Source organism: Apis laboriosa, unplaced genomic scaffold, assembly GCF_014066325.1.
Source record: "Apis laboriosa isolate Shangri-la unplaced genomic scaffold, ASM1406632v1 scaffold23_cov150, whole genome shotgun sequence".
NCBI lineage: Eukaryota > Metazoa > Arthropoda > Insecta > Hymenoptera > Apidae > Apis > Apis laboriosa.
The window spans coordinates 4,877,344-4,890,146 of record NW_025222452.1 but is presented as its reverse complement, the minus strand read 5'-3'; the positions used below and the strand labels follow the sequence as shown (position 1 = coordinate 4,890,146).

The 12,803-nt window shown below is 24.1% G+C and overlaps 3 protein-coding genes across 3 annotated transcripts; 1 reads left to right on the top strand and 2 right to left on the bottom strand.

Annotated features, from left to right (window-relative positions):
* Positions 1-137: 137 nt before the first annotated feature.
* On the bottom strand, positions 138-2,419 carry LOC122713245. The gene is made up of 3 exons (XM_043933499.1): positions 2,112-2,419; positions 1,816-2,027; positions 138-1,714 (listed from the first exon to the last, which is right to left on the bottom strand). Exons 1-3 carry the CDS (start codon positions 2,394-2,396, stop codon positions 571-573), a joined length of 1,641 nt encoding a protein of 546 aa, XP_043789434.1. The 5' UTR covers positions 2,397-2,419; the 3' UTR covers positions 138-570.
* A 1,100-nt stretch (positions 2,420-3,519) lies between these two features.
* LOC122713244 (calcium-transporting ATPase type 2C member 1) lies at positions 3,520-11,547 on the top strand. The gene is made up of 16 exons (XM_043933498.1): positions 3,520-3,801; positions 4,886-5,217; positions 6,839-7,039; positions 7,130-7,219; positions 7,308-7,405; positions 7,779-8,037; positions 8,114-8,450; positions 8,532-8,920; positions 9,022-9,178; positions 9,242-9,412; positions 9,484-9,799; positions 9,878-10,063; positions 10,099-10,246; positions 10,324-10,419; positions 10,493-10,634; positions 10,720-11,547. The coding sequence occupies exons 2-16, from the start codon at positions 5,110-5,112 to the stop codon at positions 10,851-10,853; spliced, it is 2,832 nt and encodes a 943-aa protein (XP_043789433.1). The 5' UTR covers positions 3,520-3,801; positions 4,886-5,109; the 3' UTR covers positions 10,854-11,547.
* Positions 11,548-11,697: 150 nt separating this feature from the next.
* Positions 11,698-12,801, bottom strand: LOC122713246. Its single transcript, XM_043933500.1, has 3 exons — positions 12,570-12,801; positions 12,156-12,265; positions 11,698-11,888 (listed from the first exon to the last, which is right to left on the bottom strand). The coding sequence occupies exons 1-3, from the start codon at positions 12,585-12,587 to the stop codon at positions 11,771-11,773; spliced, it is 246 nt and encodes an 81-aa protein (XP_043789435.1). The 5' UTR covers positions 12,588-12,801; the 3' UTR covers positions 11,698-11,770.
* Between the last annotated feature and the right edge of the window lie 2 nt (positions 12,802-12,803).

The window sequence follows — 12,803 nt, the reverse complement described above, 5'->3', positions numbered from 1 at the left end:
AATATTTTATTATCAATTTTAATAATTTATTTTGAGCTGCAATAATTTAATTATTATTATCTCAAATACCTTTTCATTAAATTCATTAATTTAATTATTTATTTAAAATTAGATTACGTTTGATTTAAAAAAAAATTTCAAGGCTTATTTGCCCCCTTAAAATTTAAATTGAAAATTAATAATATTTTTTCCATTATGAGGATCTTAAATTAATATTTTAATAAGTTACATGTAACTACATTGCCTGCAATGTGTATGATTTTATTCTGGAAACATATGTATAAACAATACATATTTTAAAATTATGGCAGTGTGGATACTGTATAATACAGTAAATTTAAAATATTCTTTTTAAGAAAATGCAGTTCTCAATCAATGCACGTAATATTTCATTAACAAATTGCACATATACAGGAACTTAAATACATATAATTAGTTTGTAATAAAATATAAAAAATACCAAAGTACTAAATAACAATACGAAAAATTAGTCTTATTTTACAATACCAAATGCAAATTACTTAAATATCAATTGTTATATCACCATCTGCACAAAAATTAAATACTTTATTATTGAAGACTTTCAAAAATACTAAGTAAATCAGTTTGTGTTTCAGTATGACTAGTTTGAGTACTCAACCATGAACGACATGCACCTATTGAAATATTGCAACCTGTTTCACATATCAAAGATTTTGTTTGTGTTTCAGCAGAAACAGTAGTATCTTCAAGTTGAGTCCAAGGTGTTTGTGTTTGAATATTAGATAATCCTAGATCAGTTGGTAATATTTCATCGCAAGTTTGCGTGCATGTATTATTGTATAATAACTGTTCCATGTTATCAATATTATTTGTAGTTTGTGTTTCAATAGAACTTAAAGCAAATGATCTAGTTAAAGGATCTGAATCAAAAAATGAATAAGCTTGTTCTGTTTGAGTTTCTATACTGCTAAATTTGTCATCAAAAGTTTTGTCTGTAAGCATTGGATCTGATCGTGATATACTATCTGAAGATACAAAGGAATATCCTTCAACATTCGATGTTTCTTCAACATAAGGTAAAGTCATTAAAGCAACTGTACTCTTTGGAGTACACTGCATTAATGGATTTGTATGTTCATAAAATGTTTCAAATTCTGTTTGAGTAACATTATCATTTAGAACTTCAAACATGTCTTTTTCAGGTATTGTTTGAGTACCTGATGTACTCTTTTCTTCCCAAAAATCTTGTAATCCATCATCATGACGAAGTGGTAATGGACTACCAGGAAATAAATTTGCAGTTGTAAAATTGCCAAGATTAAGGTCTTCCTTTAACAGTGTATAATCAGAATTTTGAGATACAGAATTTCTTCCATGTTTTTGAAGTTTCAATGCATTCTTAAATGCTTGTGAAGCTTGTGTAGTTTGTGTTTCCATGGATATTAAATTTTGTTTAACTTTTTGGAAAATACTTGTCTGCGTTTGTTTAGATATTCCACGTTTTCCATTATGATAATAACTATTGTTAATATGTTTTAATGGACTTGATATTCTTTTATTCTTTTTATATTCATCAGTTTGTATACCAATATCTAATGTTAATTTCTGTATGGAACCATTATTATCTGATATTCTATTTTCATTTTGATTTGTTGGTAGTATTGTAATTAGTTTATTTATTTCTGTTTGACTAGTTGGTAAAATCAATCTCATTGCTTTAGAATTTGTGCGTCTGTAAAATTGTTGATTAATATAAATTAATACTATTATATTTATATGTATAAAAAAATAAAATAATAATATATTAATATTTATTTTTGATGATTAATTTACCTTAAAAAATTTTTATATTTATCATCTATAGTATGTAATGATCGTTTTGCATGTGTAAGCAAGGCTTCATAAGAAGTGTAAGTTTTTAAACAAGAACATATGAACTCAATTCCACATATTCTCATATGTCCTTCCTTTGCTGCTTCAGTAGAAAAACTTTTGTCACAACGAGTACATGCATATGTTTTTTTTGCATGTACTTTAAGGTAATGCTAAATATATATATATCAAAATATTAAATTTTATGTCATAATTGAAATATTTGATAAAAGATATTTTTTCATGACAATACTAACCTGTTTAAGATATTTCATAGTACTAAAATGTCTTTCTGCTTTTGGAGCATAAATACACGATTCTACCGGACAATGATATTGTACATTTTCTTTTATCGCTTTATCTAAATTTTTACGCTGATGTACTTTAAGGTCATGTAACCGATATCGCGGTTCATTTTTAAATACGAGCCCACATTTTTCGCATTTTATATTATTCGTTATTATGCTAAGTTGCTCCGCTGATGGACAGATAGTTTTGATACATTTTGATATATTATTTTGTACGGGTTTAATTTTTTCCATTAGAGGTTATTTTTCCGCGACACTTAAACATGTATACAAACTACCGCCGTTAAGTGGCTAATTCAATGTTCAATCAATTCAAAGATAGGTGCATTTGTTTATAATTTTTTGCATTACAATGCCACCCTGTTTTTCATTAAATTATTATTAAAATTTTTATAATTGAAATATGAAATTTTACTAATTTAATAAATTTTTCTATTTTGAAAATTTGAAATATTTTAATATAATGATAATTTTATAAACAATTGATAGAAATGAATGCAACAAATGATATATGCATATTTAGAAATATTTTGAAGTTTTGATTATTTTATTATATTTCATTATCAATTTTTAACTTGATAATCACATTATGTTTTATTATATTTCAAATAAAAAAAAAAATAAGATTAAATATATTTATATTCTATATAAAATTCTTTTTAACCAACTAAAAAAGTATTTTATTGTAGTGTAGATTATTGTTAAGCATTAATAAATTATATGATCCAATTAAATATAATATTATATATATTATATCAATGTGATAAGCGGGAAAATTAAATAACCAATTCTATCGTTTCACTTGCATTCTATGTATATTTCTATGTAATTCTATGAATATTTTTTGTTTTCCAAATGTCACTATTATGTTTTAAAATATTTTTAGCCTAATCAGTAAATCTTTATTAATTAGATTTAGCATCAATAATTATAGATATTAAATTGTCATGTATTGTATTTAACTCACGTAATGAAAAACTAAGAAATAAGAGTCTAAAATTATATTCATGTTTTTTATTGGACAATATACTTAATATTGATTTTTTAATTCATGTGAATAATATTGAAATTATTCTATATTTAACATTACAAGTGATTGTATATACATAATTATCAATATATTATTTTATTTTATACACGTTGAAAACATAAATACATTGCAGTATAATTAAATATTCGGCAGAAATATACGAATTTGGAAGTGTAGCAACTTAAGGTCGTCGTACGCTGGATCGACACAATTTGTTCTACTTTTATCACATAACAAGGTATGAATGTATATGTGTATGATACATATGCACATTTATATAGCTGCATTTTGAGCACAGTACCAACAGGGTACGGTAAGTAGCGCTGCTCGTTCTCGCTACTTCTTGTCACTTTGTCATTCAATACTTATACATCAATCGAACATTGTGTTTGTAGTGATCTTTTTCTATAAATATACAAATAATTTCTTATTGAAGACAAAACTATTAATTCAATCGAAACGAAGCTTCAAAAGCAATATAATTATCTGGAATTAGTAATTTATGAGCAATTTATTATGTGTTTCACTTGCCAACATATCGGGACTAGATCCTTCGACATGCCTCGGATATTAAAAGGATTTTGCAATCCTTAAGGATAAGATACGTTTGTACGTATTTATTTATCTTTTTATTCATATTTTTGAAAATATAATGATTTATATTCGTTTATGTGTACTCACTTAAAAGGAACCTCTATTATCGATTTGTAATAATACTGTGTAGTTATATGCTTGTTTGATTATACATTACTTAAATTCATTATATCAAATGAAATGAAACAATTCAATTTTATTTCAATCAATTATCAATGTATTTCAATAACAGATAAAATCATACACATTTTTTATCTAGTTTTTATTATTTTTTATTAAATAATCAGAAAATTTTTATTTAATATTTTATTTTATTTTATAATACCACGTGTATAATATTCATTAAAAGTTGCAATGTTTTTCTCGAAACTAAATATTATATTAATTTATTTATCGAATAATAGGTTATTTTGATTACTATATCACATTAATTATGTATAATTAATATTATTCCTTTTGATAAATATTATTTAAATTAATTTTATAATGTAAATCAAATTAAGTATTTAATGTTCTTATGTAAAATAATCATAAGAATACTATCTCTACTTTTTTTTTAGGAAATCGATATTATCTTTAGTTTAATTTGAAAGTAGATTAGTAGCAATTGTAATTATTTTTTTTCATTTTTTTTTAGATCAATTTTTGATTGAAAAGAGTATTTAAAATAACATTTTAATTGCTTATTAGAAATAAAATTATAATGAATAATATTATAATTGTATAATAATAATATATTCAAAAAAAGTATCGATATCGCAATAATAATAGTTTTAGATTTTTTAATGAAACTAATATTTAAAATTAGTCATATTCATATATTATATCAATTATACAATAATCGAAATTCTTCGAATTTATCAATTTTTTCAATAATTTATCTAGACTTATTATATATTATATATTTCAATAAATTTATAAAAATAATAATTTTTTTTTACTATTTTTTTGAATATATATTTGAATTAAAAGTCGTTAGAAATTTATTTAATTGACCTTCACGTAAATGAAAATTAGCAGTATTTAATTTCTATATAAACATAATATAATATACATCAATATATGTACATATATATTTTATGTTATTACATTTTAACAGGAATTTATTTGGATCATGAACTGTATGTTCGTTTTTTTTGAAATTCTAAAACTGGACTGATAATTTATTATTCAAAATATCATATTTTATTCAAAATATCGTAAAATCCTGTCGTAACAGAAATTTAATATTACAATAAGCAACGAATATAATTGTAACTTTATATTTGCCAATTAAAAAGTTCATATATTTAAAAAGGAAGAACGAAACGTTGCTTAGAAGAAATGAAAGACACAGCAAGTAATAAATACGAAAAACTTTTCGAAGATAATGAACTTGATACTGCTGCAGCTACTGACAAGGAACATAATAAAAATGCACCGGTAAAAGAGGTAAAAATAATTTTAAATTATTATATAATTATTCGAGTACTAAATACTCATACAATTTTTTTTGACTATTTAACAATAATAATAATCAATTGAATTTAAGACTCATAAGTAAGTTAAAGTGATTATAAAAGCCGTATAAATTATAAAATAAATAAATATTATATTATACGCATATTATATGCGTATGTATATATATATATATATTACTTAGTGTGAAAAGTTTATTGCAATTGTACTGTCTTCAAATGTTTCGGTATCGATCGAATGCTTATTCTACCAATAGTATCTAGTGGGACTGATATTGTTATGATTTTATTTATAAATAAAATTTTGTTTTGTTAATATAATATCTATATGTCAAAAATTTTTTTATTCTATTGAATATATATGTACATGCTATACAGTGTTTCGAAAAGTATACAAAAGTGTAGACAGGAAATTTTCTAAATATGTTGACTTAACTAAGGTAATAAGTGTAGCAATATGACCTTGTGCATTCTAAGGAAAACGGATCGATAATCAGTAGAATGAGAAATATTTGCAATTTATAGAATATTTTGAAATTAATGTTGTATAAATTTTTTTATAAAAAATAATTAAAATTACATTATTTTTGCGAATTCTATTTCATATTAATAATTTTTATAGCATATACAATATAAATTTTATTTATCGATTTAGAATTCAATAATTCTTTGAATGATTTTTTGAATTGGTTTTTTGAATACAATCAATAAAGATAGAAGATTATAAATTAATAAATTAAAAAGTTGCTATAATTAAAAGTAAAAAATAAAAAATTAAAAAATATTTAAATTATACTTTTATTTTAATTTAGATAACTTATAATTATATTTATATAATGTTGTAAAAAAAAAGAAAGATTTTTATTTATTTTCTGTTTTATTGCACAAATTCAAGATATATTCGAACTCATATCGTAATTTTTAACAATTTATCAATTTCTCAATATTTTATAAATTTTATCAAGCGTAAAATTTATAAAAATTTGTTAATGTTTCTTTAGAGAGAAATAAAATTATTTTTGAAAAAATATTTCTTAAATATTAGTAATAATTTTTTTATGTTTATAGAAATTTTTATATTTAATAATAATTTTTATATTTATAGAAATATCTTGTTATAATCTCATTACATCACTCGATATAAGATAATACTAATACACGTGTCATGGTACATGTACATGTAATGTGACATTAAATGATATTTTATTTTATATTTATAAAATGTGAATAAATTGATTAATTTATTATGTATAATTATTATGTATAGTCAAAAGCAAAATATTATTAAAATTAATCTGTACATTTTTAATATTGAATATATTGATGAGTTGTTATTTGATAAGTTGTAAAAATGTGAAAGATTTTTAGATAGATTTAATAATGTATCATGAATATTGTAAATATATATCGAAATTTTTTAAAGTAAATATTGAAAAATAATGCATTTAATTTTACTAATATTGTTGTCTATTGTTTTAAAATGAATGAAAGTTCTTGATAAAGGTTAGGAATTCATTTTTATATATATCTTAAAAATTAATGACGAAAAACGGAGAGATTATTGTTTAAAAAAATTGTTATTTTAATTTTTTAAGGATAAAGATCAAACTTCAGTAATGTGGTTAACAACAGCTGAAGCAGCCAGTCTTGGTGCTGAAGAAGTTGCAGCTAGATTGCATGTTGATATAAGAACAGGTCTTTGGTGGCAAGAGGCAGACCACCGAAAACAATTAGTTGGATTTAATGAATTTAGTGTTAAGGAACAAGAACCAACATGGAAAAAATATCTTGAACAGGTAGAAATATTTGTATATCTATTTGTTATCTTTATATATTAATATTAACTTATGTAATTAAATATTTTTTTCTTTTTTTTTTTTTTTTAGTTTAAAAATCCTCTAATTCTGTTACTTCTTGCTTCTGCCTTTGTTAGTGTATGTATGAGGCAGTTTGATGATGCTGTCAGTATTACAGTGGTAAGTATTTTATGATAATTTTATTATTAATTAGTTTTTAAATTATTTTTTAATAGACATTATATTAATAAATTACATATTTTCTTAGGCTATCATAATAGTAGTGACAGTTGCATTTGTACAAGAATACCGTTCTGAAAAATCCTTAGAAGAATTAAATAAATTGGTGCCACCAACTTGTCACTGGTAAGTAAATTTTGATTATTTATTAAATACTTATTAGATAAAAGTTATGTCAAGTATAATTAAAAATTGTTGGTAGCATTTATTTAAATTAATATTTCTCCTAGAAATATGGTCTTTGGAGGATATATTAACCCTTTGTATGGAGTATTACTTTACTTTCTTAAAAAAGAAGATGTAGTATCCAATTCCAATCAATAGATCAATAAGGTGAAATTTCTTTCCCTGCAACATTTATTTAAAATATTCAATTTTAAAGATGCACAGTTCTAGGTTGAGGATGGAAGTTAGACCTATTTATTGTTTTAATATATTAGAATATTTTAATGTTAAACAATTTTAATGGTAATATAATGTTTTTAATATTTTTTTACAGTTTACGAGAAAGCCGCGTAGAAACATTTCTTGCTCGCAATTTAGTTCCTGGTGATGTAGTTTATTTAAATATTGGTGATAGAGTACCTGCAGATGTCAGGATATTTGAAGCAATAGATTTAGCAATTGATGAAAGTAGTTTTACTGGAGAAACTGAACCAGCACAAAAGTCAACAGCTCCATTACTTAAAACTAATGGATTGACAACAAAAAGGAATATTGCATTTATGGGTACATTAGTACGTTGTGGTAATGGAAAAGTAAGTTCTATTATGACAAATTTCAGTATTTATAATGTCTAAAATAATTTATAAATATATAAAAAATATTCTGTAGGGTATAGTAGTAAATACAGGAGAAAAAAGTGAATTTGGAGAAGTTTTTTCAATGATGCAAGCAGAAGAAGCTCCAAAAACACCACTTCAAAGAAGTATGCATATTTTGGGCACTCAATTATCTTTTTATTCATTTTGCATTATTGGTATTATTATGCTTCTTGGCTGGATCCAAGGCAAAGCTTTACTTGAAATGCTTACTATCAGTGTAAGTTTGGCAGTAGCAGCTATACCAGAGGGTTTGCCTATTGTTGTGACTGTAACTTTAGCATTGGGTGTTATGAGAATGGTTAAGAGAAAAGCCATTGTAAAGAAATTACCAACAGTAGAAACACTCGGTATGAATATGTACAATACAGTTATATAATGTTTATCAAATTTAATCAAAATATGTAATTATTATGTTATTAAATGTATAGGTTGCGTAAATGTGATATGCTCCGATAAAACAGGTACCATTACAAAAAATGAAATGACTGCAACAATTTTAGTGACATCAGAAGGATATATAGCTGATATTACTGGAACTGGTTATAATGATAAAGGAGACGTACGAATTCGAAAATGTGATAATATGAATCTTGCACGCAATGCTATTAGTAATATGTTGGAAGTAGGATGTGTTTGCAATAATGCTATAATACAAAATGATACTTTACTTGGTCAGCCAACAGAAGGTGCATTAATAGCATTAGCAATGAAATATGGAATGTATGGAATTTCTGATAAGTATTTGCGATTACAAGAATATCCATTTTCATCTGAGCAAAAAATGATGGCTGTGAAGTGTACACCGAAATATGGAGAAGTAAAATACATTTCTTAATTATTTTTAATTAAATATTAATATCACTTATTAAAAATTAATATTTATTACATTCTATATGTATTTTTTCATATGTGTTATAGAATAAGCAAGAAATATATTTTGTAAAAGGTGCTTTGGATAAGATATTACCGCTATGTACTAAATATTCTGTCAATGGTCAAGAATACTCTTTGAATCAAAAAAAAGATGAAGAATTTTTAACAGAAGCTTATGAAATTGGGCAGCAGGGATTAAGAGGTATATTTTAATATTGATGATAATTTTAATTCTTTTATCTAATATTTTTTAATATATTTACAGTAATTGGATTAGCACGTGGAAAATCATTACAAGATTTAATGTATGTTGGTCTCATTGGTATATGCGATCCTCCACGACCACACGTTCGTGAATCTATAACGACTTTGATAAATAGCGGTGTTAAAGTTAAAATGGTTACAGGTGATGCTAAAGAAACTGCATCTGCAATAGGTATACGAATTCATCGAATTTTTCACAGTTCATAAAAATATATGAAGATTATTACATTGTATTTATTTTAGCAAGTATGATTGGATTAGATGTACTTCATTCACGGCTAATTTCTGGAGATGAAATTGATTTGATGTCCGAACATCAATTAGAACAATGTATCAATAACGTTAGTGTATTTTATCGGGTCACACCTAAACATAAATTGGCTATTGTAAAAGCTTTACAAAGGGAAGGAAATATAGTAGGTATGACGGGTGATGGCGTTAATGATGGTGTTGCTTTAAAAAAAGCAGATATAGGCATAGCAATGGGTAAAAATGGTACTGATGTTTGTAAAGAAGCTGCAGACATGATTTTAGTGGATGATGATTTTGAAACTATCATGTAAATATTAATTTTTTCTTTATTAATTCCCAATATTTTTTATATTTATTCATTTTTAATTGTGAACATATGTTATAGTGCTGCAATTGAAGAAGGAAAAGGAATTTTTCATAATATACGAAATTTTTTAAGATTTCAATTGAGTACTAGTATAGCTGCTCTATCTTTAATTGCACTTGCTACTTTAATGGGTATTGCAAATCCTTTAAATGCAATGCAAATTCTTTGGATAAATATTATTATGGATGGACCACCTGCTCAAAGGTAATCTAAGAATGATAAAATTTTTTTAANTATAGTCTTGGTGTTGAACCAGTTGATAAAGATGTGTTAAAACAGAAACCACGTAATATAAAAGAACCAATGATTACGCGACATCTTATTATTAATGTACTATTATCAGCTACTATTATTATTATTGGTACTTTATGGGTTTATAATAAAGAGGTAAATTTTATAATAAAAAGTATTAATTTTTTATAAATTTTCTAATTCTATGTTTTTTTGTATTTTATTTCTATTAGATGAGAACTGATGGTAATACTGCAAGAGATACAACCATGACATTTACATGTTTTGTTTTTTTTGATATGTTCAATGCTCTAAGTTGCAGATCACAGGTAAAAAATAATAAAATTATGCAATATTACAATATATATTTTTCATTTATTAAATATAATATAAACATTTTAGACTAAATCAATATTTACTATTGGTTTATGGAGTAATAAAATGTTCCTGGTAGCCGTAGCATTATCAGTAATAGGACAGATGTTAGTGATCTATTTTCCACCTTTACAACGAGTTTTTCAAACTGAAGCTCTTTCAGCTATAGGTATGCATTTTATTAAGATAAATCTTTAAAATTTATTATTTTTAAATTTGAATTTTTAAAATATTTCTTTCTATAATTTTGATAGATATCTTGTTTCTCGTCGCACTTACATCAAGTGTTTTCATAATTAGCGAGATAAAGAAATTTATAGAGAGACAACTATTCAGACGGCGAGCAGGTACACAATATTATAATAAATCTGAAATGGATTTTGTATGACAGTTACAGTCTGCCGAAGATAAGGCGGACAAGGATCATTTGGAATAAAATACCCAACACACATTATGCGGGTAGTAGATTGGTTTATCAACATTATCTCGATATACTCGATTATGCTTATATACTTGTAAACTTGTATATGCACTTATCACGAAACAAACATTTGTGCATCTAATCAAGCGCGTTTAACTAAGATTTAAAATGACTGCGTTTTTTAATCTTTGCAAATTTTTCTGACTTTTCTGATGTACGATATCAGATTTTTAGACTTAGAATTTAACCATTTCTCGTCCTTACAATGATTGTATTAGACATGTCATAGATTCTAGAAATGCTATGCACATTCCACTAATTTTTCGTAGACGATCGATTTTAATATTACTCATAATCGTATTTATAGTAATTTTTGTCTTGATTAATCATAATATTCTAATATATAACACATTTTTTCATTCATCTTATTGATAAATATCATTAATAAAAATATTTATCTATTAAGATAAATATATTTATTCATTTCTTTCGCGATAATTATAAATCGCAGTGTCTAATAATAAAAATAATAATCCGTGAAGAAGAAACATATATTTACGACATAATTAAGCATATCGATCGATTGCATTTAAAAATACAATTGGTTATAATTAAAAGAATAAACAATCTTGTAATGTTCTTTAATTCCATAACATAATTCGATATGTTCCTGATGACAAGAAAAAATATAATTATAATAAAAAATTGAAAATGTATAATATATTATTATTACTTAACAATTATTATAATATAAAATACAATTATTTTCTTGTAATCGGAAACAAAATCGTCTACGTATTATGTCACATCATTTCACAAATGATCATTAATTTTTAATTTGTTCATGTATAATTTATAATTTAGTGTTTCTTGTTGTTTTAATTTTAATGGATACCTTCGAGACCACTATAAGTTTTGTATTGATATAATTCTGGTCCTCCATAGCCATAGAGTAATTTTCCTCTGCCATTTTCATCATAATATGGATAGCGATATTTAGGCCTGTGAATCAGGTATTTATTACAATCTTGTAATTTTTTTTTTTTTCAAAAAATTATGTTTCATGGTTTTAAATAATTATTTTCTTAATATATTTATTAATACATTTTATATCAATTTAACTTGTATATTAATTGTAATATTTAACATGTATATAAGGAATTTATAATCTTTTTTATAATTGTTGTGTAACAAATTACTATTTTCACTTCATTTTTTATATACTTTAAACATAACTTTATACTTTTTGTATATTTTTTAATTTCTTACCGTTCAAAATACTGAAAATTAGGTGCCTTTGGTTGAGCTATTGTTGCTGTGGTTTCGATGATTAATCCAAATAAAAAAGTGATGGCTATTGCAAAGATCACGGTCGTCCACTGAAAGTAGTTCAATTAATATTAGCATGTCGAAATAAAAAATATATATAAAAAAATGTCCTACATTCAGCATATACTTTAAATGAATCTATTAAATGTTTCATAATAAATAGTACGAAAAAAAAAGAGTATTATTTTATATGACATATATATTATATATTTATATATAGACCAAGAAATAACTTCGAGATTTATTTTATTAGAATTATCATGCTCCTTATATTTTTTTCAATAGATATATAAAATTTTAATTTGATAAATTTTTTATTCTTACATTTATTTTTACTTATTATTATATACTTACATAAGCGTATCTTGTCATTTTAATGATTGCAAGGTGTACACAAATACTTTCAATAGAATGAAAATTCTGAAAAGTCACTAAGTGTAACGCCAAATATACGTATGCTTTTTATTTTGATATTTTTTTCACTGAAGAGAAAAAAACATAAATTATTTTAATTTAAAAAATACGACAGGAAAGATACAACACGACAATCCATACAGTCAGTCTTTGTTTTTCTGATTCCGTCTTTAC